Genomic DNA, 26028 nt, shown 5'->3' with positions numbered 1-26028 from the left:
AGAAAAATTTTTTGAAGAATACTACAGGGTCTCAGTGTGCATTCCCCTGTTAGATACAATCGGCGATGGCGAAGTATTGGATGGATTTCAACTGAGTTTGTTGCTTCCAGAAAAAGTATGTGCTTTAAAAATCAAAGAAATGGAAAATCTTATTGACTGCTTAATAGATAGATTGAACTTGATCATTGGGAGTGCCATTGGGGACAGAAGCAAAAGTCAAAACCTAACAAGTTAGCATCTACTACATTAGAAACGTTGAAGAACTGCGACGTAAACCATACCCCACAATTCATAGTCATAGTTCATAGTTGCAGTCTCTCAAAATTTAGCCCACATCATTTTGTTCTGTGAAATTTTTCTATTCAATAAACGAACTGACTACAGTATTAAACATTGCAATAAAGTCAGTCACCCGCAGGATTTTTTTTGCTACGATTTACATATAATGTGTTTTTTTTCAATTTAGTAGGATTTTATATTAGAAGGTATAAATACTACTATATTTAATTCACCAAAAACGCAACGCATTCACCCAACCATTTCTCCGACAGTTGTCATCAAAAAATTCCGAAAAAATTTGTTTATACACTCCACGAAATACCTCATGATATGTGAAAAAAATCTATTGTAGAATAAAAATTTCTATGAAAAAAATGTCAAAAAACGCGCCAGATTACCTTCTTCTTTTTATTTACTGGCGTAGACACCGCTTACGCGATTATAGCCGAGTTAACAACAGCGCTCCTGTCGTTTCTTCTTTTCGCAAGGTGGCGCCAATTGGATATTTCAAGCGAAGCAATGCCCTTCTCCACTTGGTCCTTCCAACGGAGTGGAGGTCTTCCTCTGTTTCCGTCGGCGGGTATTACGTCGAATACTTTCAGAGCTGGAACGTCGACACATCAGTTGTTGTCGTCGTCCAAGCCTCTGCACCATATAGCAGGACGGGAATAATGAGTGACGTATAGAGTTTGGTTTTTGTTCGTCGAAAGAGGACTTTTCTTCTTAATTGCCTATTTAGTCCGAAGTAGCACCTGTTGGCAAGAGATATCTTGCGTTGGATTTCGAGGCTGACGTTGTTGTTGGTGTTTATGCTGGTTCCAAGATAGACAAAATTATCTACAACTTCGAAGTGACGTGAGTGCCTAGTCGCGAGTGTGACGGCTGTTTGTTTGAAGACAGGAGATATTTCGTCTTGCCCTCGTTCACTGCCAGACTCATTTGCTTTGCTTCCTTGTTCAGTCTGGAGAAAGCAGAACTAATGGCGCGGGTGTTGAGGACCAGGCTGCTGTACACTCTTATAAAAGATTGCACCTGCTCGATGAAGTTCTCCATCTCGAATTATTTTCTTCAGAAGTAGGTTGAAGAAGTCGCACGTCTCTATCGTCGCATTGTTAGAAACTTCTTTTGGTATCGACCGGCTCGGAAAGGTCCTTCCCTATCCTGACGGAGCTTTTGATGTTGCTCAACGAAATCGACGAAGAGGTGATGCGTGTGGATTCTCTTTTACCGGTCTTTCGCCAGGCCTAAAGCCACACTGATAAGGTCCAATCAGTTTGTTGACGGTGGAATTTAATCATTCACACAATACGCTCGATAGAACCTTATAAGCGATGTTGAGAAGGCGTATTCTACGGTAGTTGGCGTAGATTGTGGGGTCTCGCTTTTTGTGGATTGGGCAGAGCACACTTAAATTCCAATCGTTTGGGCATGCTTTCGTCCGATCATATTTTACAAAGAAGCTAATGCATTCTCCTTATCAGTTCTTCGCCGCCGTGTTTAGCTCGGTGGACAATCCATCGGCCCCTGCCCTTTTCTTGTTTTTCTGACGGGTAATTGCTATTCGAACTTCTTCATGGTCGGACAATGGAACGTCTGCTCCATTGTCATCGATTGGGGAATCGGAATCGCTTTCTCCTCATGTTTTCTTTCTCCGCAATTTAGCAGGGTGGAGAAGTGTTTCCTCCATAATTTTAGTATGCCCTGGGCATCAGTCATTAGATCACCTATAGGGGTTCTACAAGAGTATGCTACGGTCTTATTCGCCGCTTGTCTTGCTTTCTCCGCTGCGCTCCTTCAACTCTCGGTATCTATTACATTCAGCACGTGATGTGGTCGATTGTAACGTTGCAAAGTAGGCAGTCTGCTTTCTCTCCGTTTCGATACGGCACTCCTCATCGTGTCAGCTATTCTTTTGCATTTTCCGAAAACCAATTGTTTCGGTTACAGCTGTACGTAAGGAGTTTGAAATGCTGTTCTACAGTTCGCTTATACCGAGTTGTTGACGAGTGTTCACACAGAGCAGGAGTGCAAGTCGAATAGAAAATTCGTTGGGTTGTTTGTTATGATTGCAGCTTTTCGACTTCCAATCTTCTTTGTGTGACGTGCGTTTCTTGCACAGAGGCGGGTGCATATCTTTGCTCTAAAAAAATAGTGATCCGAGTCAATGTGAGGACCTCTGAGCGTACGCACTTCTAAAACATTGGATACGTATTTTTTATTTATGACAACATGCTAACCAGTTAGCAATGATGCTGGAATTTAGTACTACCGATAGCCCTGGCGAAGTAGATCAGCCGTAACCCATTTACGTTTCATCATGGAAACTGAATTTACCGACAGTTGTGTCAAAGATACCTTATTTGCCTACCATGGCACGCCCAGCACGATTTCGATGTTGAAGAACTTTGATGCGGATTGTAGCTAGATGTTCATCCACCGGGGTGAAAAAAAAAAAAAATTAAACGTAAATGGGTTACGGCTGGCAGGACCCGGCGACAGAGTGTCTCTCCTACCAGTAATCCCACACCCAATTTTCACTCCTTTAAATGACAACTGTAGTAAATGCTACAAAGATCTTCTCGCCTCAGTCCTTGTCGGGTCCATCACATTTCTTGGCCGGCGGTGATGTTAGCCTTTACTCTAACGAGGACATCAAACATATGGGCAGCGGCATTTCCCAATTAAGGAACCGGTCATTCGAGATACATGCCCTTAAATTATAGGTCTTATTACGGTTGCTGTGGTTATCATCAAAAAGGGGGTTTCTCTTCCGAGGCTGCTGTGTATTTTTGAATGGGCGCATAACACTAAGGAGGGAAGGTTCGCCTTCTCTATTTAGCTCGCCTTCAAGCGTTCTTTGGCTACCCAGCGGATACTTGATCTAAGACCGGAAGTCGTGAGCTGCTTGAGCCATATGTAAAACAATCGTTTCTGGACACCCCCGAGTGAATGGCTCACTTGTGCCAACGTCATTCATGCATGACGGTGGCGGAACCTGATTGCTTAGTAACACACCCAGTTCCACATTTGTCAGTACAGCTTGCACCCACTTCTATTGGGTTCATAGAGTTTTTCATTCGGGATCTCCCTTACACAGAACGGCTATGATAATGCTGGGCCACATCAGCAAATTATTTGCGGGTGTCATACCCTGCTCTTCGATCTTTTGTGTGGCGACTTAGCCTCTTAAGCTGGCTTTTTTTCTTGCCACTGCTGGCTGTTCAAGCCTAAAGTTTGGTAGAATTTTCGCGCAATAAATTCGACACGTGTAAACGCGTTACGAACGTTGCTCTCGTCTAGGAACAACTAGTTCCCTATGTTTTTTTTTCAGGAGATTCGAACCCTGTTTTTATTACACTGGTTCACGTTTTGGTGAACCCACGAGTGTTGTCACCTCGATCTAGACTTTTTTTGTAGGCCTTATTATTTGAATGCTGTGCTATTGAGGAGCAACGAACAACTCAGACCTTAGCTGGATATCTTTCAATTCCAACAGTGGCGATCGGTCCACAGTTCGTACCCGCTATCGTCGTAATACTGCGGAATCTATTACCAGTCGGCCTCCGGGATGGTTCAGCGAAGATTATTGCCAAGCAAGAAGCTGGGATAGTAAGTTAAACAGTTTTGACTCAAATTGTCATCCTTCATCAAATATAATTGATTTTGGTACTCCATTCCGAATATTTCTTCGTTCTTTGACTTCAGCCTTTATTTCTTGCAGTAACAGTAATGTTGGCGGATTGCTGAGCGAAGGCTGGAATTTTGTGTAGTTTTGCCGTGCAAGTTTTGTATGGTGACTAATTTAATCTTCTGATGATGTAATGACATTACGTCCAAAAATACGTTACGTGTCGAAAATACTTTAGTTTCTCAATATTGCATGTAGCTCACAATTTTTCTGTAAAATTTTATTGTTCCAAAATAATTACAAAATTTGATGACTACCAGCACGGGAAAATTTATTATACTTATGTAGTTGTCCTGATTCGCGAAGCGTTACTATTCAGTGATTCGAGCAAACTAAGTACATATGTATGTATATCAGACGTTCAAACAAACGGACAGCACTTGTGGTACTGTGCGCTAACATGTCTTCTTATGCATGTATTTTGATTCTTTCTTAATGGATAATTTTTTTTTTCAACCTAAAAACGTTCCTGTAATATATCCTAATGCTTTCTATATTCTTTTTAAGTCTTTACTTTTAAAAACACCGGAGAAAAAAAGAAGTTTTTATTTTCATACGTCACTTAGCAGAGTTGAAGATAGCGTCTATACTATTTTAATGAGATCGTACGAATTCAACTAAATAACTTTATTGTTGCTTTTACATGTAATTTTTTTTAGGTCAAGCAACACGTCTGAGGAGTGTCCTAAGGGATCACTCACACCGGTTGAGAGAGGCGGAATTACGTTGAGACCTAACTCATCTTGCGGAAAGCAAGCCTTTCTAGTTTTTCCATATACACTGTGAAAATGGGCGAAATCAGATGATTACGCCCACGTTCCATATATCAGTTTTGTTGAAACTACTCATAACGCGTCAATTAATTAAATAAATATGTCAAAACCACATAATTTCAAAGCTAAGATGGTGCTTAAAGACATAATATGAATCAATGTAAAAATTAGACAATCCGAGTGGAACCGATAATTTTTAAATATTAAGGGATATTGGTCAATGTATGAGTTACCATTTATTGCATGGAGCTATGCTCTCGAATACACTAGAGTGATCAAAAGTAAAGGCAATCAGTCTCGATTTTCTCTAGTCCCAGTATACTCGACTATTTCCTTCATACTAGCTGCATTTAGAACCTTAATGTTGATTAATATTTGCATGAGCACCATTTTAATAAAAATATAGTGAACATGATTTCATGCTATAATGTGATTTTGTGCTGAAATTTGTCTGGCCTTAAGAGGTCATCTTAGGGTAATCTTTTTTTTTTTGCATTTCTGTTCCTGTATACCCTTAGAATTAATGTAGAAACCTACCTTACCATTGGAAGGTTTCGAAAAAGGCCCAAAAATAATAAACGACGTTCGGAGCGCTCGGAGTGCACACCTCAAACTTTAAACGCGTTTTTCTCAAACACACACTTTTTTAAACTGGCGGACATGATTCCGGTCGAACTACTCAACCGATTTGCTTAATTTTTTTTTAATGGTTACAAAACGACTGGCCTATAATTTTTTTTAAGACAATGTTATGACAAAATTTATGTAAAAAAACATAGGGAAAAAATTAAAAAAAAAAAGTTAATTACTTTTTTATTTATCAACATTTTTTCATGATTCTAGTAGAGACGATAACCATTCACATACTTTTTAAGAATAAATTAAGTTTTTGTGTGAAATCTTGTCTGCCAGTGAAAAAACGTATCTCATTCACCCAGCCAGTTCTCCGACAGATATCATCAAAAATTTCCGAAAATTTGATGATTGAATTGATTTTTTCCTTATACGCAATATATTAAATTAACCTTTGGCTAAGTTTATGTCATTTATATCTCATTTGAGTTAGTTATACCGATTTTAATATAAAAATCTATGACCTATAATACAATGTAATAAGATCTCAAATACGAGTATGATTGTAATTCAATCTCGTTTTCGTCAAATAGTGTAAATGGGGATACAATTTATTGTAGAGCACACACCACTAGAGTTCCACGATTTGTACGGCATCGCGCGAGTTTTTAAAATAAAATTGCTCGAGTTCTTAAGGAGTACAATAATTTAATTTAACTTTTAATATCCATTTCAGATAGTATAGTTTCGAATAGTCAACTTAAATACATTTTCCGAGGCCGTTGCAGGGGTCGCTCAGGATCGTTGAGCAACCGAATAAGTAAGTAGTGTTCCCAGGTGTGATGGTAGGACGGCTTTGCTCATTTAACTAATGACTGTTGAGTTCTTACGCAACATTCATAAAGTTCTTTCAACCGGTGAAAGTATTTCCCCGTCTTTGAGGTTACATGTTGCCAGATTAAAAAATCTTAGCCCTTCCATACTAGATTTTAATACTAAGTGTCTTTAATGTGTTTTGTGTTATTAAATATACAAACAATAACTTTTTAATAAGGAATTAACTTTATTAAAACAATTAAATAATTATTATTCATTGAAATTTTCTAAATTTATATTTAAATTAATAAATAATTTTTTACTTTCTAGAAATTTTCCACACATCCAGAGAAGTAGAGGAGGATCTCTTTAAACATAAAACTTTAAAATGTGTTTTGTGGTGCAATGACAATAAATCTAAACTTCGGAAAATAAATTCTAATATGGAGTTCAGTTTACGCGTTCAAGAATTTATTGAACTTGTTCGGAGTGATAACCGAGTTGAAGCAGTTAAATATGCAAGGAAATATTTTCAAAGTTTTGAAAAAACACAACTAAGGGAAATATGCAAGTGCATGGCTTTATTGGCGTATCAACCAAATACAGGTATGGTATTGAATTCCTAAATGTCTAGTCACAGATAGGAAACTTCAATATGAAATCGGTCCTAGATGCTAATGATCTCAAATAATTTTCATTATTCGAGAGCTTTAAATGGACAGTCATTCGCAATTCAGAATTTTTAAAAGAAAGTAGAAATGACAGAATTTGATCTAGTTTGCCCGCCAACCCATTAGAAACATGGTAAATAAATATAAAAATTTACGAATAACGTACTGGGAAAGCTGCTAGGCGAATAATTTGAATTTTTTCCACTGCCTAAGTATTAAGTAGGCTGTGCACTACATATTACTCGGTGTCAAATATAAAATAAATATACCGTTACAATTAGCGGAAATTAAATACGAAATCATATTGAAATGTTTACTTCACTTGGAATTAGTATTTGTGATTTCTGGCTCATCAGAGGAAAATTTTATGGCGTAATGGAAGAAATCGAATTTTTCATAAGTGTTTATCTATTATTTCATAGATTCCACAGTTTTATTTGTTAGGTTAGTATTTTATGAAGTTTTCTGAAGCTTTATAATACAAAGAATGAAAAATATACTTTTTGTCCGTGAGAAAATATCGCAAAGAACAGTTGAATGCATATTTTCAGAAAAAAACCGCCGTACAGCAAGAAAATCAAAATTGACCAAGGGAATGAAAAATCAACGAGTAGTAAGGGTCAAACTCCATCAGAACTATACAAAGATGGATTGAAACAAGTTAAACATAAAAAGTTATGAATGTTCCCCGAAAGTCGCCCATTCAAAGTTATTCTGCTATCTTACATGATTTTCTCCGTAACAAAGATAAACTTTAGCGACGGATGCCGGCTAGAAGCGATGACAGAAACCATTCAATTTGTGCGACGTAGACCGTGTGAATGTCATATGGAGAACTGCATTCAAAAAACGGTAAAATATCCCCCCAATGTAATGATTTAGAGCTGCATATCGGGGGAAAGTCCTGGACCAATATATTTTGTTGAGGGAACGATGAATAGTGAGCAGTGCACCAATGTACCTCAAGATGGTTTTGTACCATATTTGGCAACACTGAACTCTCCAGCAGCCCAATTCACTTATACGCACGCTGAGGTGCCTTGCCACACCACCCGACGAACGACTGATGTCCTTCACAACTTGGATATCAATATATTACCTTAGGCGGGCAATTCACCCTGCCTAAACCCCACCGAAAACTGTTGGACGTTCCTTAAATCGAAGATACATTCCCGAAGAAATCCTACAAGAGCCCCACCCAAAGATAAAGGATGTGTGCCTAAATGATCCAGATTTAAAAATAATGATAATTTGTTTGAACAGTATGCCTCAAAGAGTTAAGGCTGTTAATGAAAATAAAGGTTTGTCAACCAAATACCAAAAAAAATTTAAGTTTTTCTCAATTTTATGAAAAGATGATATTTCAAATAAATATTATACAAAAAATTGCATTCACATATCGTAATAATTTTTGGTTTATTTGACTTTGAACCCAAAGCTATATGAATAATTGTTGGCGGAGTACTGTACAAGTACTATTAACATATCACATACTGAAAAAATGTTCCCTGGGCTTGATTAAGGCACTTCACATATGTACAATCACCAATCATATATAATAAAGTCAGCCAGGTGTTCAAAAATTCTCATGTTAGTTATATAGGGGCCAGTTTCCACACAATTTTATCTATTTTAGGCACAAAGATACACTGTTGTGATACACAAACTTTGACAGTTGTCTGGATCGAGTAGGTTTTGACGTTCCGCAATTGAAATGACTGGAACGGCCAGATTGAAATTATACCAAAAATATATGCGAAGAAAAGGATTTGTACCGTTCAAGATCGGTAATAAAAATTTAAAAACAATGAAAATTAAAGAAAATGTGAAATTTAAATGAATTTAATAAATCGGTTTTTAAGGTGATGCATAGTATTATTAATGTTAAATATACATATCTTGAAATGAATAGAAAAAAACCACAAATTTTATTCATTTTAAAACAAATAAACGTGTCGTAATTTAATAGAACTAGGTGTATGTAAACTTTATTGGTCCACTGTATAACTTACACATTAACTGATCTGTTCGGCTTTTGGTTTGTTAGAATAACGAAAATCATTGAATGTATCATTTGGGATACGATATAATTGGTAGATAAATTTCACTTTCATTTTCGTCATTGGACAATACCATGTCCAATATGATACGATCAGTTTATTAAACTACGAAATCTCAGATGTTTACTGACACATACTTTGAAAAGGCTATGAAAAATTTGAAAATTTTTTTGTAGATATAAGGGATATAAGGGTAGTATTGACCTGATTTTATATAATTTTAGCAAAATAGTATAATATTTACATAAGAAAATGCTTTCGACGTTTCATTAACGTGTCTCACATAATATCACATATACATGGAGTAGTCAGCCGGTCATTTTTACCGTGAAAACCCATACAACCTCTTAAATAATAATTTGATTTCCAAAGTTTTGTAAAGATTGACTGGCCCTGGATTCCGAGGTATAAACCTTACGGCGCTCCACTAATATGCGTTTAAAAAATACCGTAAAACAGACCCAGAGAGAAAAAAATTCATCCAGTCACAATACAAGTAGATACAGCAATGGAGCAGAAAGTGAATGGCGATCAGAGAACTTTCCTCACTTGCGTGAACTTCTACACATGACCTCATCCTCCAAATTTTAAAAGTTCATACTGCCCCAAACCTATATAGTACTACTCGTAATGATATTTTCTAACCAGCTTTATGCCGAATATGTCGGTCTATGAGTATAACATGAAATTTAAATTGATAAATATAAATTAAATATAAATTGAATTTAAGTTGATACAGTTTTATTCTAATATTCTTTATAATCACTATAAACTCAAAAGAAAATCATTGTTTAAAATAAATCACAAAAAGGTATGGACGAAAAATTCAAATTTCGCGTTTGCAAAAGACTACAAGGTGAGTTCCAAAGTAAATAGGACTTAAAAAAAACACAGAACAAATGGTTTTTCGGTAAAATCAATTTATTTTATCAAAATGGTCTCCTTCCGCTGCAGTACAGCTTTTTGCACGGTCCAAAAGCATGCCGAACGAGTGTTATAGCTCGTTGGTCGGTATGGCCGCCAGCCTTTTGAGCGGCCTCTACGTCTACATAACGCTTTCCTTTCATGGGCAAATGCATTTTTCCCAAAAGGAAGAAGTCGCACGGTACCATATCAGATGAATACGGTGGGTGGTAAATGGTTAAAATGTGATTTTTGGTCAAATAATCGGTCACAAGCGTCGATCGATGAGAGTAATTTTTGGTCGTCAGTCAATTTGTGCGGAACAAACCGTGCACACACCTTTCGTAAGCCCAAATGTTCGGTCAAAATGCGATAAATCGATTTTTGGAGATGTTCAATTTCAATGATGATTTCGGCTGATTTTTGATGAATTCACGCACAGTTTCGATGGACTTTCCGGTGAACACGGATTTTGATTGGCCCACATGTTGATCGTTATTTATGTCCTTACGACCACTTTGAAAACGTTGAAACCCCTCGTGCACTCTGCTACGGGACAGGCAATCATTGCCATAAACATGTTTCATCGATTGAAACGTTTCGATATAAGTTTTACCAATTTTAAAACAAAATTTAATGTTGGCTCTTTGTTCGAAGCTCATTTTCGCACCGATAACACAAACATACTGACACTTAAAACAATAACTTCACTTCCAATCCATGAAATGTCATGAAATTCTTACTGGACAATCGATAAAGATAGCAGATTCTAACACACCAGTCGACATATAGATGGCGCCACCAGGGGACCTGTTTCCTTTGGAACGCTTCTTGTATATAACATATTTCAGTACAAACACTTCACTCCATTCCAGGTATTAATGCATTTTAAGATTTAGTTAGGCCTCCGTTTACAGCTACTATAACTGTTTGAAGTCGCTTTGGCATCGATTCTACTAAATTTGGTAACTCAGCAGATGTTCTCCACATAAAAAAGAAAGTCTTTGTTAATATAAAGGAAATATAGAAAAATTAAATTAGTGTCGACATTACTTACTTTCAATCAATTATTTACAATACAACTGACAAAGCACTAAGCATAAAACAGCTGATTACTGTTTTTACCAAGTAACGAGCAATTTGTCAGGATCCTGGCACGGTAAAGTGTTATTCTTTATGCTGGCGTTTTGTTAAATTTACAAAATACATGTAAAAGTTTATCGAATAACAGATAACAACGCTGTGTGAAAATCCCTAATGTTTGAGTTTTTCGTCCATAACTTTGTTGTTTTATGTAATTTTTTTTAGTTTAATACGATTAGAATGTATAATATAATAATACTGTATGAACACATTTTTTTTTTTTTTAAGTTTTAATACTTTCAGAACCACGAAAATAGGGGTTGTATGTACATATGTAGATTTTTATACGCCACTGTGCATACCATGCATATATTTATATCCGTTTTTAATTAAAACAATAACAAAACACACCTCAAAAACGTTGATTAATGGAAGACGGTCAAAACGTTAATAATATCAATTGTTAATTCTATCTCCGTTCAGAACTTTGATTGAATATTCTATCCCAGTTATTACGGTATATAACGCGTGCATATTTGTGCAGTGCTGCAAAACTGTCAAAATGACTTGTAATTAGAATTTGTCATATATTTTCATCCAGAAATAAAATGAAGCTATTCGGTTTTATATCTTAAAAAAATAGAAGTGTTATTTTTATTTTGATGACAAAATGTTTTTCGATAATGGCAACTGTAAACTTGTTGACAGTTTTGTTCCCCACTGTACATTACAAAATTGTCTAGATCCAGGGACTCATATAAGTTTTTATAGTAATCAAGATGTTGAATTAAAAAAAATCCATAAATATCGACAATTTAGTATACTGCTGCGATATTGAAGAACTAATAAATGAATATGACATATGAAGCTAATTATTATTTATTGATTATTCAACACGACGTTTAAAAGCCTTGCTACACAATGGCAATCAATATGCTTCGTTATAAGGTGTATCCATAGTAGCGGAATAAGACGTCAATAAAGAGAGTCTATTACGAGAAAGTAAAGTAATTCTTTCAACACTACTTGTACAACTTGGTATCGTAAATCAATTGATTATAGTAATGAGTAAAACAGAAAGCAAAACTTTTAAGTACGTCTTCCAAAAATATCCCAAATTGTCAAAAGCGAAAATAAAAGAAAGCGTTTTTAATGCGCCGCAGATAAGAGAACTTTTGAAAGGCACAGAATTTAAAGAAATAGTGTCTATGGTGAAAAAAAACTGCCGGCAAAGTTTTAGAGATGTTACAACAGAATTTCTAGGATATGCTAGTTACGCAAGTAGTGTTGATAAAATGGTATATAGTTTTCAAAAAGTTCGACGCTTTATGATTTTAAAATTACACTTTCTTCATTGAATATTGATTGAAGAGATTGAAAAGAGGTATCAGGGTATGTGTAAGCAAGCACCCCAAAGGTAACTGAAGCCTGTTTTGTCCTGTATGGCTGAATGTAGGTACTTGCAAAATAAAGGACCGAATATAGGGTTGTATATATATATAATATATATCTTATTTGCGTAGAGAAGCGACTTTACATAACCATAAAAAAACTAGTTCTGGGTTTTAAATCGCACTATCTTGTAGGCCACATCACAGAACCACGACGCGAGATAATGCGCTCACCAAATATAGGTTGTCAAAAAAGCCTTGCGGTATTTTCGCTACTTGGCGCTGAAAGCGCGTAGTTCTAGTTTTATTCGTCGCATCGGGTCATGCTATACCTTTTTGGAAAGCTCATTTCACGCGCTAACACGTGTGTGATTGATTGTCGGTTCTTTTGAGTCGTTTGTGAGTTATAGCGTCGCAAACAGGGAGCAAAATAAAGAGAAAGTACGGCATATTTTACAGTACTATTACGATAAAGGCAAAAATGCATCTCAAGCCGACAATAAAATTTGTGCAGTTTATGGACCCGATACAGTTTCCATTTCCAGCGCACAACGATGGTTTCAACGTTTTCGTTCTGGTGTAGAGGTGGTCGAAGATGCGCCACGCTCCGGAAGGCCTGTCGTCGAAAATTGCGATAAAATCGCTGAATATGTCGAAAAAGACCGGCATAGTAGCAGCCGTAGCATCGGTCAAGAGCTGGGCATGAGTCATCAAAAATTCATTTCAATTTCAATAAAAAAAAATTCAATAAAAATACCGCAAGACTGTGTTGACAACCCATTATTATTTCCCTCAATTAATCTTTAATCATGACTGTATAGCATTCCTCATTCACTATAACATTATGGCCGGTTTGATTTTTCAAAAAATATGTATCTGTGATTGATGAAAAAGTTTTCCATGCAAGAACTTGATTCCGATTAATCAGTTTATATAGCAAATATATGCTGTAGTGATTCTAGCTAATAATATCATGATCAATTGCGCCCGCGCCAAATTTCGTGTAGATATCTGGTCAAATGAAAAGTACTTGATTTTGATTTTAATGTTTGTATGACAACTATATCCTATAGTGGAATCGGATCGATATCGGGAGTTACAACAAATGAGCAAAGGACGTGTGCAAAACTTTAGGTCGATATCTCAAAAACTGAGGCATTAGCTCTCGTGTATGCAGACAGTGGACGTAGCTTAATCGACTCAGGTAGTCATGTTGATCATTACCACATATAGTACATATGTATATGGTTTATAGGACGTTTCTTTATGGGTGTTATAAACTTGTTTATTCTGGCTACACAGTATGCTCGAAGTCGATTATTTGAAAAATTTGCATTGAAGGTGTACGGATATTGTCTTTTTAGTTATTCACAGTAATATTTTGAAGCTTTCAAAGTTTTCAGCATTAGAATGTTGCAAAATGAGGCAAAAAACTCTTGAAGAACGTGAATTTGTAATAAACCATCATAAAATAAGAAAAAGTTATGCAGAAATCGTAAAAAAAATGAATAGACCTTGGCACCATTCATCATGTCATACAAAGGTATAATGAAAATAATAGAATATTTACTAAAAGCAAAACCCGATCAAAAAAGAAGCTGACCCTTAATGACGAGAAATGGATAAAACGTAAAGTGAAGGAAATCCCTAGAAAGTCAACTCCAAAAATTAACAACGAGCTTAAAATGTATTTGAAAAAAAGACGTCAGTGATTCAACAGTAAGGAGAGTGCTTCGTAAAATGATTTTCATGGAAAAACTGCTCGCAACGAGCCATTTATCAGTAAACGCAAACGATTACAATTTACCCTTGAGTACCAATCGAAGCAGATGGAGTTCTGGAATGTTATTATTTTTACAGAAGAATCACATAGCTAATTTGCTTGCTCGTGTGGGGTTGTATGTGAGGATGTTTTTATCGACAATATTATGAACCAATATGGCTAAATAGATGCTATCAAAAGAAATTTAATACCAAGTGCTTAAAAAAAGTGAATCCGACACACTTTTAAGCTACATATACGCAACTCATTTAATGCATGGTTGCACTCTATAACTATAAAAAGTTAGTCAACTCGATGTCAAAAAAGATTAATACTTACATTACAATAATACATTGAAAATTTTTTCTTCAAAAGTTGTACAATAATATGTCATTAAATTTAATAAAATTATATTACTCATGTCGCCGCAAAAAAAAAACACAAATATATAATTTTTTTGCCTTTAAAACTTCACCAACCAATGAAATTACAGTGGATCAATAAAGTTTACATACACCTATGTAGTTCTATTAAATTACGGCACGTTTATTTGTTATAAAATGAATAAATTTTGAGGTTTTTTTTCTATCCAATTCAAAAGATGTATGTATATTTAACATTAAATTTACCATATCAAAATATTTTTTTACACAAATTAAAAAAAACTAATGCTAAAGTTGAAAATGGGCATAATTTATATCAAAAAAGTTTACGTACACTAATGATTATTTATATAAATCAAAAGTAATTACAATAGTTTTAGCGGTTTTTGGCCTACATTTTGTTGCTATTATTGTCCATAGACATCGATGTATGCTCCCCACTCAATTTCTAGTATTATTTCCGGATATTTTGAACCACTAAGTCCATGATCCAGCTTTTTGGTCTTATTTTGATGAAATTCGATGTTTTCTTTTCGCCAATCACGATCAAGTAAACGGTATGGCTGACTTCGGTTCAAATCGTAACATGTCAGTTCATAGCGTTGCGACGATTGTTTGAATCGATGTGAAACTGCGGGTAAATCTACGAGTACAGAAAATTTTCTGCTGGATTGATTGGAATCATGTATGGAAAAAAATATATCACCTTTGAAAATGTGCGCATGTTACAAATTTTCAATGCGTAAAGAATGGAAATTCCATCGAGTACATTTGTTGTATGTATGTACTCGATGTAATTTCCATTATGTATATAAATAGAACAGAAGTGCACAAGCAAATCAGTGTTTAGGGAATGATATAGAAACGTTGCAAACGCTGGCTGAACCCTACGAGATTTATCAAATTAATGTACTAAGTACTGTACACATTGAAAAGGTCCACAGAAAACTTCCCGATGGTATATGTCTATCTCTTATGGATAAGAGAAATTCCACAGTAGCTGCACTCAAAGAACCAAATACTAAAAAAATTGAAGTTTTTCTAAATATTATGAAAAAATTATATTTCAAATAAATATTATAGAAAAAGTTGCATTCACATATCGGAATATTTTTATACCCTGAACAGGGTATATTAAGTTTGTCACGAAGTTTGTAACACCCAGAAGGAATCGTCGGAGACCCAATAAAGTATATATATAAATGATCAGTATGTCGAGCTGTGTCGATTTAGCCATGTCCGTCTGTCCGTCTGTCTGTATATATACGAACTAGTCTCTCAGTTTTTAAGATATCTTTTTGAAATTTTGCAAACGTCATTTTCTCTTCAAGAAGCTGCTCATTTGTCGGAACGGCCGATATCGGGCCACTATAACATATAGCTGCCATACAAACTGAATGATCGGAATCAAATGCTTGTATGGAAAACTTTCACATTTGACAAGATGTATTCACGAAATTTGGTGTATGTTATTTTCTAAGGCAACAATATAATCTCCGAAGAAATTTTCAGATCGGTTAACTATAGCATATAGCTGCCATACAAACTGAACGATCGGAAACAAGTTCTTGTATGTAAAACTTTCACATTTGACAAGATATATTCACGAAATTTGGTATATGTTATTTTCTAAGACAAAAATGTAATCTCCGAAGAAATTGTTCAGATCGGTTGACTATAGCGTATAGCTGCCATACAAACTGAACGATCGGAATCAAGTTCTTGTATGGACAACTTTCACATTTGACAAGATATATTCACGAAACTTTATATATATTATTTTCTAAGGCAACAATGTAATCTCCGAAGAAATTGTTCAGATCGGTTAACTATAGCATATAGCTGCCATACAAACTGAACGATCGAAATCAAGTTCTTGTATGGACAACTTTCACATTTGACAAGATATATTCACGAAAGTTGGTATATGTTATTTTCTAAGGCAACAATGTAATCTCCTAAGAAATTGTTCAGATCGGTTGACTATAGCATATAGCTGCCATACAAACTGAACGATCGGAATCAAGTTCTTGTATGGACAATTTTCACATTTGACAAGATATATTCACGAAATTTGGTATATGTTATTTTCTAAGGCAACAATGTAATCTCCGAAGAAATTGTTCAGATCGGTTAACTATAGCATATAGCTGCCATACAAACTGAACGATCGGAATCAAGTTCTTGTATGGACAACTTTCACATTTGACAAGATATATTCACGAAACTTGATATATGTTATTTTCTAAGGCAGCAATGTAATCTCCGAAGAAATTGTTCAGATCGGTTAACTATAGCATATAGCTGCCATACAAACAGAACGATCGGAATCAAGTTCTTGTATGGACAACTTTCACATTTGACAAGATATATTCACGAGATTTGGTATATGTTATTTTTTAAGGCAACAATGTAATCTCTAAAAAACTTGTTTAGAACGGATTACTATAGCATATAGCTTCCATACAAACTGAACACATAGTTACTAACAGAAATGCACCTGTGAAGGGTATTTAGCTTCGTTGCAACCGAAGTTAACGTTTTTTCTTGTTTTTTGTTTTATTTGACTCTGAACGCGAAACTATATGAATAATTTCCTTTTTTTCTAATGAGTTGGCTGGGTACTTAGGAGCAAATGCAGAAACAATGAATGCCTTAAGAGGGCCAACATGAACAGCAATCAAATGTAAAGTGGTAAATTTGAAAGTCTTTATGTGTGTTACTATTAATTATGTATCTATATATGTAAATAAAAATGAATCGTCAAAATGTATGTATGCTCGTAACTCAATAACGCCTGTACCAATTTGGCCAATTCTTTTTCTTAAATGTTCGTTGAAGTTCAAAGATGGGTTTTACGGCGAGAAAAATTCGAATAATTTCCGGAAAACCCCTAAAAACAGCCCTTTTCTTTTCCCCATACAAACGTTACAATAAAAATGAATGTTTGTTTGTTAGTAACACTAAGAGAACGGTTGAACCAATCTTGAAATTGAAAGGTTGTTTGTTGTGGATCGGGAAAGGTTTAGAAACAGAATACCTTATACTGTTAATGAGGAGAAGTCGGATAATTGGACAATTCCAAAAAGTAACATTTTCCATACACATTTTCTTCAATTTTTGTTTGCTTTGTTTTTCAATATTTTTATTGGTAAATTATTTGAATTGTTCAATTTTGATCGCTTGCTTTTTTATTCCGGCTATCCAAAGGAAAAATTATTTAAAATTATTCAGTGAAAACTTTATGAGTGTTTCACACAATGTGATCAATTGCATATTGAAATTTGTTACGAAGCCACGAAGAGCTCGCCGTAATATCGGTCGGCGTTCTTTTTGCCATCAACGTATGGCAGCCCAAGAAAAGGCAAGAAGTACTCCCAAAATGCAATGACATACGTGCGGAATTATGGATCGAGGTCAACCAACTAGCGATCGTAACGATACCAGTGAAAACTTTATGAGTGTTTCACACAATGTGATCAATTGCATATTGAAATTTGTTACGAAGCCACGAAGAGCTCGCCGTAATATCGGTCGGCGTTCTTTTTGCCATCAACGTATGGCAGCCCAAGAAAAGGCAAGAAGTACTCCCAAAATGCAATGACATACGTGCGGAATTATGGATCGAGGTCAACCAGCTAGCGATCGTAACGATATCACAGCACGACTTATTAAACAATAGCTGCGATGTTTGATCTTATCTTTATCTTGAAGCAACCTATGGTATATATGGTGCTGTTAGATGCTGAATGTATTCTGTTGAGTAGCAAAAAAGATGTTTGCCGCACGCACACATTCTTCTTCGAATGCGGATGGTGATTACACCAGATCAAATTGATGAAATCATTTCAATTTCATTTCCTGATTCAGAGATAGATCCAGAATTATACGAAGTGGGGAAAACCAATATGGTTCATGGACATTGCGAACCTTACAATCCCACTTTGGTTTGTATGTTTGACAATAAATGCACGAAACACTACTCATGTGCTTTTCTTTCGGAAAAGAAAATGTGAAATGATGGATATTCACTGTATCGGCGTCGCTCACCAGACGACAATGGCAGAAAATTTAGCATTTAGAGGCGTGAATATCGACGTTAACAACACATCGAAGTTGACAACACATGGATCGTACCATATTCGCCACTTTTGTCTAATTCACATTCAAAACTCATGTCAATGTTGAATATTGCAGATTGGTCAAATCGATGAAATACGTTTACAAGTACGTCACCAAAGAAAGCAACATAGCGGTTATTGGCCTTGAACGATATGAGATCAGCAATATCGAATGGGTGTGATCTGCAATAAAGCGCTTTGTAGGATATTTACTTTTGCAATTCATGAAAGTTTTCCGACTGTTGTGCGTCTCGCGGTTCAACTTCATTTAAGTCATTGCGTATTGTGAATGGTACAGTGTGTGCAACTTTTTGAGAAGCATGTCAGCCGTTGCATTTGCTGGAATATGATAATCACTGGAAACAGACGAAGGACAATGCGATAGTTACTTCGCATGCCACTGAAGTTCGCATACTTTTCGCGAAGATCATTTCGACATATCAGCCTTCAAATTCGCGTTAATTATGGGATACAAAAAAATGACATTGCCGACGACATTTTACATTGTATTCGCTTAGAATTGGAAATGGGCAAATTTCGGTTGATACTTCCAGTGGTTTGATATCAATTTCACCTCCCTTTTGTCAATTCACTTCAACGGAAGATGAATTCATCACGAATGTTTATCCGAACATTGGTCAAATTATCGTAACTGCAATTGCTTGAGTGCACGCGCAATTTTAGCTGCCAAACGCGGGTCAAATTTCTTTACAAAAATCGGCTGAAATGTGTGAGAAAATAAAAAATGGACAACTAAGGCAAACAATTTTTAAAAAATTTATTGACAATTAAATATAAATGAAAATACAAGTAAATCTACTTAAATTTATTTAAATTTTGAAATTTCGTTTCGCATTTTTCGGCACTTTCAAATTAATTAATACATATAAGTAAAATTCACAACTTAACCCGCACACGTCTTATTCGCGCAAAATTTCCAACTTTATGAAAATTGGCGCAATTATTGACACTACAATTTTATGTAAAGTTTAAAACATGTTTACATATGAATATATAATATATTTGATTTTGGCGCAATTATTGACACTTGAATGAAATACATAATTACTTTTGCATGTCAATATGGAAATGCCGACGGCAAAACGCAAAGGCATATATTGGACATATGTACATACATACATACAAGCGATTTCTTGGTTGAAAGCAAAAATTGAAGCACGAGAAATTGTAATGCCGGCGGCAAAACGAAATTGCTTACATTCGTACATTGCGTATGAATCACGAAAATATCAACATAATGTTTAGGTAAATCTTTTATATATTTAAAATGAGTTATTATAAAATAAGATCACATATTCAATTAAAAATAAATTCTGTTGGGATTCGAACCTACGTACCTCCTACGTGCTCGTCGTAACTTTTGAAGCGCTTACCTCCTAGACTACCATTGACACTTGTATTGCGTTGTCCTAATTATGGTTTGGTTATGCACGAAAGAAATATACAATGGATCGCCGATTGTCACCCCTTGCCGCTGTAGCAGCTTCGCCTACAAACATGTGTAAATATGTATGTATGTATACGTATGATCGTGAATACATATCGACGCAGATTTTTACGAGAAGCACCAGAAAGTTGTGCAATTTATGATTTTTAGCTTTTGCCATCGTCGCGAAAAGACGACTTGTTGGCAAAGGCATGCTCGGGGAGATAATAAATTATAATAAATTTATAAAATGTGAATTTAAGTTTTCTAGTTTTCTTTCATACAAAATGATATGCATTTCTTGGAATATCACTAAGAAGTATAACTTCATCCGCGCGTAGGGACTCCACGCACCTTTTTTTTTTTAACGTCGCGAAAAATTAAACAATCTACTTTGGATGAGCGCAATTTTGTCATACATATATCACAATTTACAAGGAAAAAAGGAGTGTGAAATAGTAAATTTTGTGAAGAAAAGCAAATCCACAGGATATTATTACCTAAGAAACTATCAAACAGAGATTACCACTTTATTTTAAGAGAAATAAAGCAAAGGCCATTTACTTTGCACCCAAACTAGTGGCAAAGGTCGAAGAATCTTCTGGTACTGAGGTAAAGTAAAAAAGCCCATAATTAGCAAAAAAAAAACAACATGATCGACTTGAATTCGGACGGTTAATATTGACAATGAGAACGTTTCTATGATTCTAAGGTCCATTTTTTAGGCATTATTTATAGATGGTAGAGGTAAAGGGTGGCGTAAGCCAAATCAAGAACTTGACGCCAAAAATTTAAGGAAAACAGTGAACCATAGTGGTGATGTTGTAATGGTCTGAGGGTGTATGGCAACTTCAGGAGTTGGAAATTTGCATTTTATAGATGACATAATGAACAAATATGTATATTTGGGGATTTTGAAAAACAAGTGGAAAGTCTGCAAAAACTTGGTATTGAAAACAACTTTCAGTTTTATCAGGACAACGACCCAAAACATTCGGCGCTTGATGTAAGAAATTAGTTGTTGATTAACTGCCCAAAAGTAATCAAACCTCCTGTATAAAGCCCGGACCTTAATTTAATTGAGCATTTGTGGGACGAATTAGGACGCAGAATGCAGAACGGGATGTGCAGATGGAAGGACCAGTAGAAAAATGCTTTACAAGAGGAGTGGAACAATATTAGTCTGAATGTGTGCAAACGAATGAATGTTGAATCAATGCCATTGCAAGCAGTAGAAAATCAAAAGGGTGGTGCAACAAAATATTAAAAATAGTCTTTTTATAAGTAAACTTTTACATATTCATATCTTTTACGTCTTGCCCGACTTTCAATGCGAGTCGAAAATGTGACCTTTGCACAGTTTTTGTTACATGCGTTATGTTTTATGTTACCTTGAACATATATTATTGTTGTTTTTTAACAGTAAGACTTATTGTAATAAAATAAAAAAGATCAAGTTGAATATCTGTTTTCATTACAATTTTATTATAGGTAGAAATTTTGCGTTTTGCGTTTGCCCGACTTTCAATGTGAGTGACTCTACATACAGTGGCTCATTTACATTATTTCATGCATATGAATATACAAAATGAAATGTTATATCCTGGCAACAAAAACATATATCGAAATTATTCAAGTTCCTAGTTGTTAATATGAATGTGTAGTTTATAACAGATACTCCATTTATTATTTTTATTTATTATTTAATAACTTATAAGCAAAAAACTAGAAACGTAAATAAATGTCATATCAAAGGCTTATTTCATGCAGTGTACTTTTAATTAAAAACAAGATAAATGTTTTGTTTAAAACTTGTTTAATACTTATTATGATATTCGTTAGCTTTTAATACAGCTTTTAGACTAGCTGGCATGGACTCAACTAGTTTTTTTGTACTTTCTGTTCCACTCTTCCAAAATAGCACTTTTTAGCTGTTCCTGATTACTGATGCGTTGTTTACGAATGATATTTTCTAACAAAGACCATAAATTTGATCGGGTTCATGACAGGCGACTGGGCCGGTGGATTCAGTAGATGTGGACAATTCCATATTAGCCTGTATCTGTACTATTGACGCTTTGTGTTTAGGATTGTTATCCTGATAATACCGGATCCCAAGTTTCTCGAGACTTTGGATTAAATTTTGTTTCAATATATTAAGGTAAAATGTTTTGTCCATAATACTCCCAACAAATACCAAATTTCCAACGTCGGCTGCATACATACATGCCCACACCCCCTGCCCCCACCATGTTTAACAGTTGTCCTAGCAGCAAGGAAAGAGGTAACAATCGGCGATCCATTGTATATTTCTTTCATGCATAACCAAACCATAATTAGGACAACGCAATACACGTGTCAATGGTGTTCTTGGTGGTAAGCGCTTGAAAAGTTACGACGAGCACGAAGGTACGTAGGTTCGAATCCCAACAGAATTGATTTTTTAATTGAATATGTCACCAACCAAAAATTTAAACATTGTTCTACAAAAACAACAACAGCATAAGCATGGCAACATTGTGTTGTTGGTAGAAAAGCCGAGCTGTGCCGAAAGAAACGAACAAACGATCGCCGATTGTCGTCACCGCTTCGCTTGCTGCTCGAACATCTTCGCAGACAAGGTTGCGTAGATTCATATTGAGCTGCGCAACCTGAATCTATCGCAACCTTTTCCGAACTCGTATAAGAAGTATAACTTCAAAAAAGCTGTTCTTTGTGAGAAAGTGCTATTTTGGGGTGTATTGGGTCAAATAATCAAAGTTCAACATTGAATGATGCCTCTTGTGGCAATAGACGCAATTGAATTTAATTTTGCAATCACTCCAATTATTGGCATGGGACAAACAGTTTGTGCAGAGTCTTTCGATTCCTTTCGTTAATATGTAATTATTTAAACTTCTCGCAAGTTTTAAGTTATTGACCTCCTGTACAAAGTTCGTATGTAACGTATGTTTGTTTTGTGCAGATGTGAACGATTGAGTTTTGACAAAGCTATTTAAATTGTTGTTAAACTTGGGTTCTAATGAAACTTCGCTTTAGGTCATGTTGAATGTATTTAGTTCTGACCATTTTTTTAAACTACTCTTTCCGCAATTTCATATTGGGTAGTTAGGCATTATCTTCGTGATGAAAGCTTTTGCTCCCATAAAAGCAACGATTTTACTGGTAATGCCGCGGAGCATATGTTAAGGAGTATAAGAATTAAAACATTATTTAAAATATTTCTCTCAAGAACATGTAGTTCTTGCTTTATTGAATCAAAGAATATGACTAACTTAGTTTACAAAAATTCTTAATCTTAAATACGAAATCACTAGTAAAGACAGAAAGCAAAATACGATTAAAATTCTAAAGAATTCTTATCAGCAAAATCAATAAGTGCAACGCCTCTTAAGAATGTCGATCGTAAAAACATACTTGCAGCAAAGCGGAAATGCACTTAAAATTCTTTAGAATTTGGTTACAAATAGTGTCAATGCAATTTCGACTATTTTATAAACAAATGATAAAATTAAAGAGTTCGATGCCTCTTATGAAAAATACGTTACCCACAATTAAGTGGAAAACAACAAAAGAACTTAGTTTATTTTAACGACGTAAGTATGTTTAAGTGTACATGTATGTATGTATGTAAATATATATATGTGTGTTTATATTAATATTTTATGTGATGGTGAAGTGGATATCATAACTCCCCCACCGTTAGCCTGAGGCTCCGACGAAGAGATTACATAAGTTCTGTTATTGTTTTTTATACAGATTATAATAATAGTACAGATAAAGATCATTAGAATTCCTATATTACTCCCAGTGTTTATTATAGCATTTCTAGAAAGGTTATGTTTTACAGCCTTTATTGTTTCATTAAAATGTATTTCGTTAAGATTTAAATTCGGGAGTGATATATTATTTTCTTTAACTCTTAATGCTAGTTTGTTTAGGATAAACATTTCTTTTACATTTATTTTATAATTTTCATAGATTTTTAAATTAGTTTTTACAAAGCAATTTTCATATTTTATCAAAAATGTTTTTAAATTTTCAAATATTCGTGGTTTTTCACAATTGGTAATAATTTTATCATGGTAATTCTTAAATATAAGTAAGCCTGGATAAATTTCTTTTTCTTCTTGGTTTTTCATTGTAGTCATATTACAATTAGGTTCTAAATTTTTTACAATGTTTGTTAAGCAGTTATTATTTATTTTTGTTAATTTCTTATATTCTAAAGTGTTTGGTTCATATATTTCATTTTAACATATTAAGACAGTATTTTCGTTTAAAACTACAGTTTTATTTTGGGTGTTTGGTAGTGGTTCAAATAGAACTTCAGCAAATGTTTCATTTAAAAATTTTGGGATGCTCAATGTCAAAATTACTAACTTTTCTTTATATGTAACGGATACCTTTGTGTGTAGGTAAGATTCTGTTTGGTTAATAAAATTGAATTCTTCAGTTGTCAATATGTCTGATGGAATTATTCCTAGTTTTGAATTAAAAATGACATGTCCTATTTCATTTACGTGGTCTATTAACAAGTTGATGTCGTTATTAATCTGAAAAATATTTTCGAGGAAATTTGTTTCGTCTTCTAAATTGAGAATTTTGTTTTGGATTTCGGTTTTAAACTTATTTATATATTTTTGAATAGTTTTCTGTTGTTTGTTAATATGGTTTGTGATATTCAATATTTTGTTTTCTATGGAACTCCCTAGATAATTCATTTCGTTTAGGGCGGTCATTGTTTCAGTCTTACTTTTTTCTAGAGTTTGAATTTTGTCCATAATTTCTTTTTCGTCATCACTATCCATTGTCCCTACTACAAATTTAAGTCCTTTCCCTATTGCGTTTATTAGTCCTCGTTTCTGTCTAAAAATAGGAATTAAGTTTTTAATTTTTGTCCTACATATGTCCATGCTTTTGTTAACGCTTCCTAATAGAGGAGTAACATTTGTATATGTGTCCGAAAGTTTATGTATATTGTCTTGTAAAATATTTACTGTTTCAAAGTATTGAGTAGTGTTAATAATATGTATTACTCTTAAGTAGTTTTCGATAATTTCCGTGTCTTTCAGTTTAATTGGTATATAACCGTGGTTGTCTGTCAAGTCTTCAACTTCTAGGTATTGTGCTCCTGTGTCGAGTAGCACTGATGCGTAAAGTAATATAAGAAAAATCATCTGAAAAGGTGGTATGTTAGGAGTTTTGAGGTATTACGTTATTTAAATTTTGAAATTTTTTATTTCTTTTAATGTGTGATTTGTAATATTTATGTCCTCGGTCTGTTATAATGTGTTCATTATCTAATCCGGTGACGGTTATTTTTCGAAATTTAGAGTGGTTTTTACCTCCTCCTTCATTCTTTAAATAAACAGGGCCTGTCTGAATTTCTACATTTTCGCGTGTTTTGTTGAGGTTGATTAATAGCTTTTTCTTTATTCTTTATTATTAATTCTCTAATTATTTGATATTCGCTTGGGTCTATATTTCCATTTCTAAAACTAATTGGTTTCTTTCCTGCACTTGAATGGATTGTATTGTTGTAAAACATAATTATTTTATATATTTTTTCTTCTGTCAGTTCTCGCAGTTATTTATATAATGGGTTATTCGTATTCTTAGTTGGGGGTGATAGATAATTGTTTTCAATTCCGCAAAGTTTTCGTTTATTCCTCTGTGATTATTTTGTTTGTGTTCTTTTTCAATTTTTTCTGTTAACTGATTTTCATCTGTAATATCTTCTAATAACTTTTTACATCTAATGATTTTGAATTGCTTATTTTCGTTAAAATATTTCTTGACTGTTTCATTGAAACTATTAAATAAAGATTCTTCTGTAATTAATATGGCATTGGTCTTATTAGGATTAAAATGGTTTTTTATTATGGTGATAAGTGTTTGTTCGTCGAATATTTTTGCAGTTATTGTTTTTCTTTTATTTTTAAAAATATTTTCGTTTTTTATTTTTAGTGATCCCGATACAGTTTTATTAAAAATTATTTGCCGTCGATAGAAATTTATTGGAAAATTAGTTTCTAAAATGATATTTTCATTCTGAGTCATCTCGGCAGTTTCATC

General features: G+C 34.5%; 1 protein-coding gene and 1 long non-coding RNA gene across 7 annotated transcripts in view; one reads left to right on the top strand and one right to left on the bottom strand.

Annotated features, from left to right (window-relative positions):
* The window catches only part of LOC126764054 (E3 ubiquitin-protein transferase MAEA), a 188395-nt gene that overhangs the window by 90381 nt on the left and 71986 nt on the right, over positions 1-26028 (top strand). For all 6 annotated transcript variants that reach the window (XM_050481807.1, XM_050481808.1, XM_050481804.1 and 3 more), the window contains exon 3: positions 6460-6735. In XM_050481807.1, the coding sequence (XP_050337764.1) occupies positions 6460-6735 (276 nt within the window). The remainder of the gene's footprint in view (positions 1-6459; positions 6736-26028) is intronic.
* Positions 9761-11427, bottom strand: LOC126764347 (uncharacterized). The gene is made up of 2 exons (XR_007667961.1): positions 10821-11427; positions 9761-10745 (listed from the first exon to the last, which is right to left on the bottom strand). It is a non-coding gene; the product is annotated as an uncharacterized LOC126764347 (long non-coding RNA).

This window comes from Bactrocera neohumeralis, unplaced genomic scaffold (genome assembly GCF_024586455.1).
Source record: "Bactrocera neohumeralis isolate Rockhampton unplaced genomic scaffold, APGP_CSIRO_Bneo_wtdbg2-racon-allhic-juicebox.fasta_v2 cluster09, whole genome shotgun sequence".
NCBI lineage: Eukaryota > Metazoa > Arthropoda > Insecta > Diptera > Tephritidae > Bactrocera > Bactrocera neohumeralis.
Note: the sequence above shows the minus strand (reverse complement) of the source record. Positions and strands in the feature narration are given on the sequence as shown.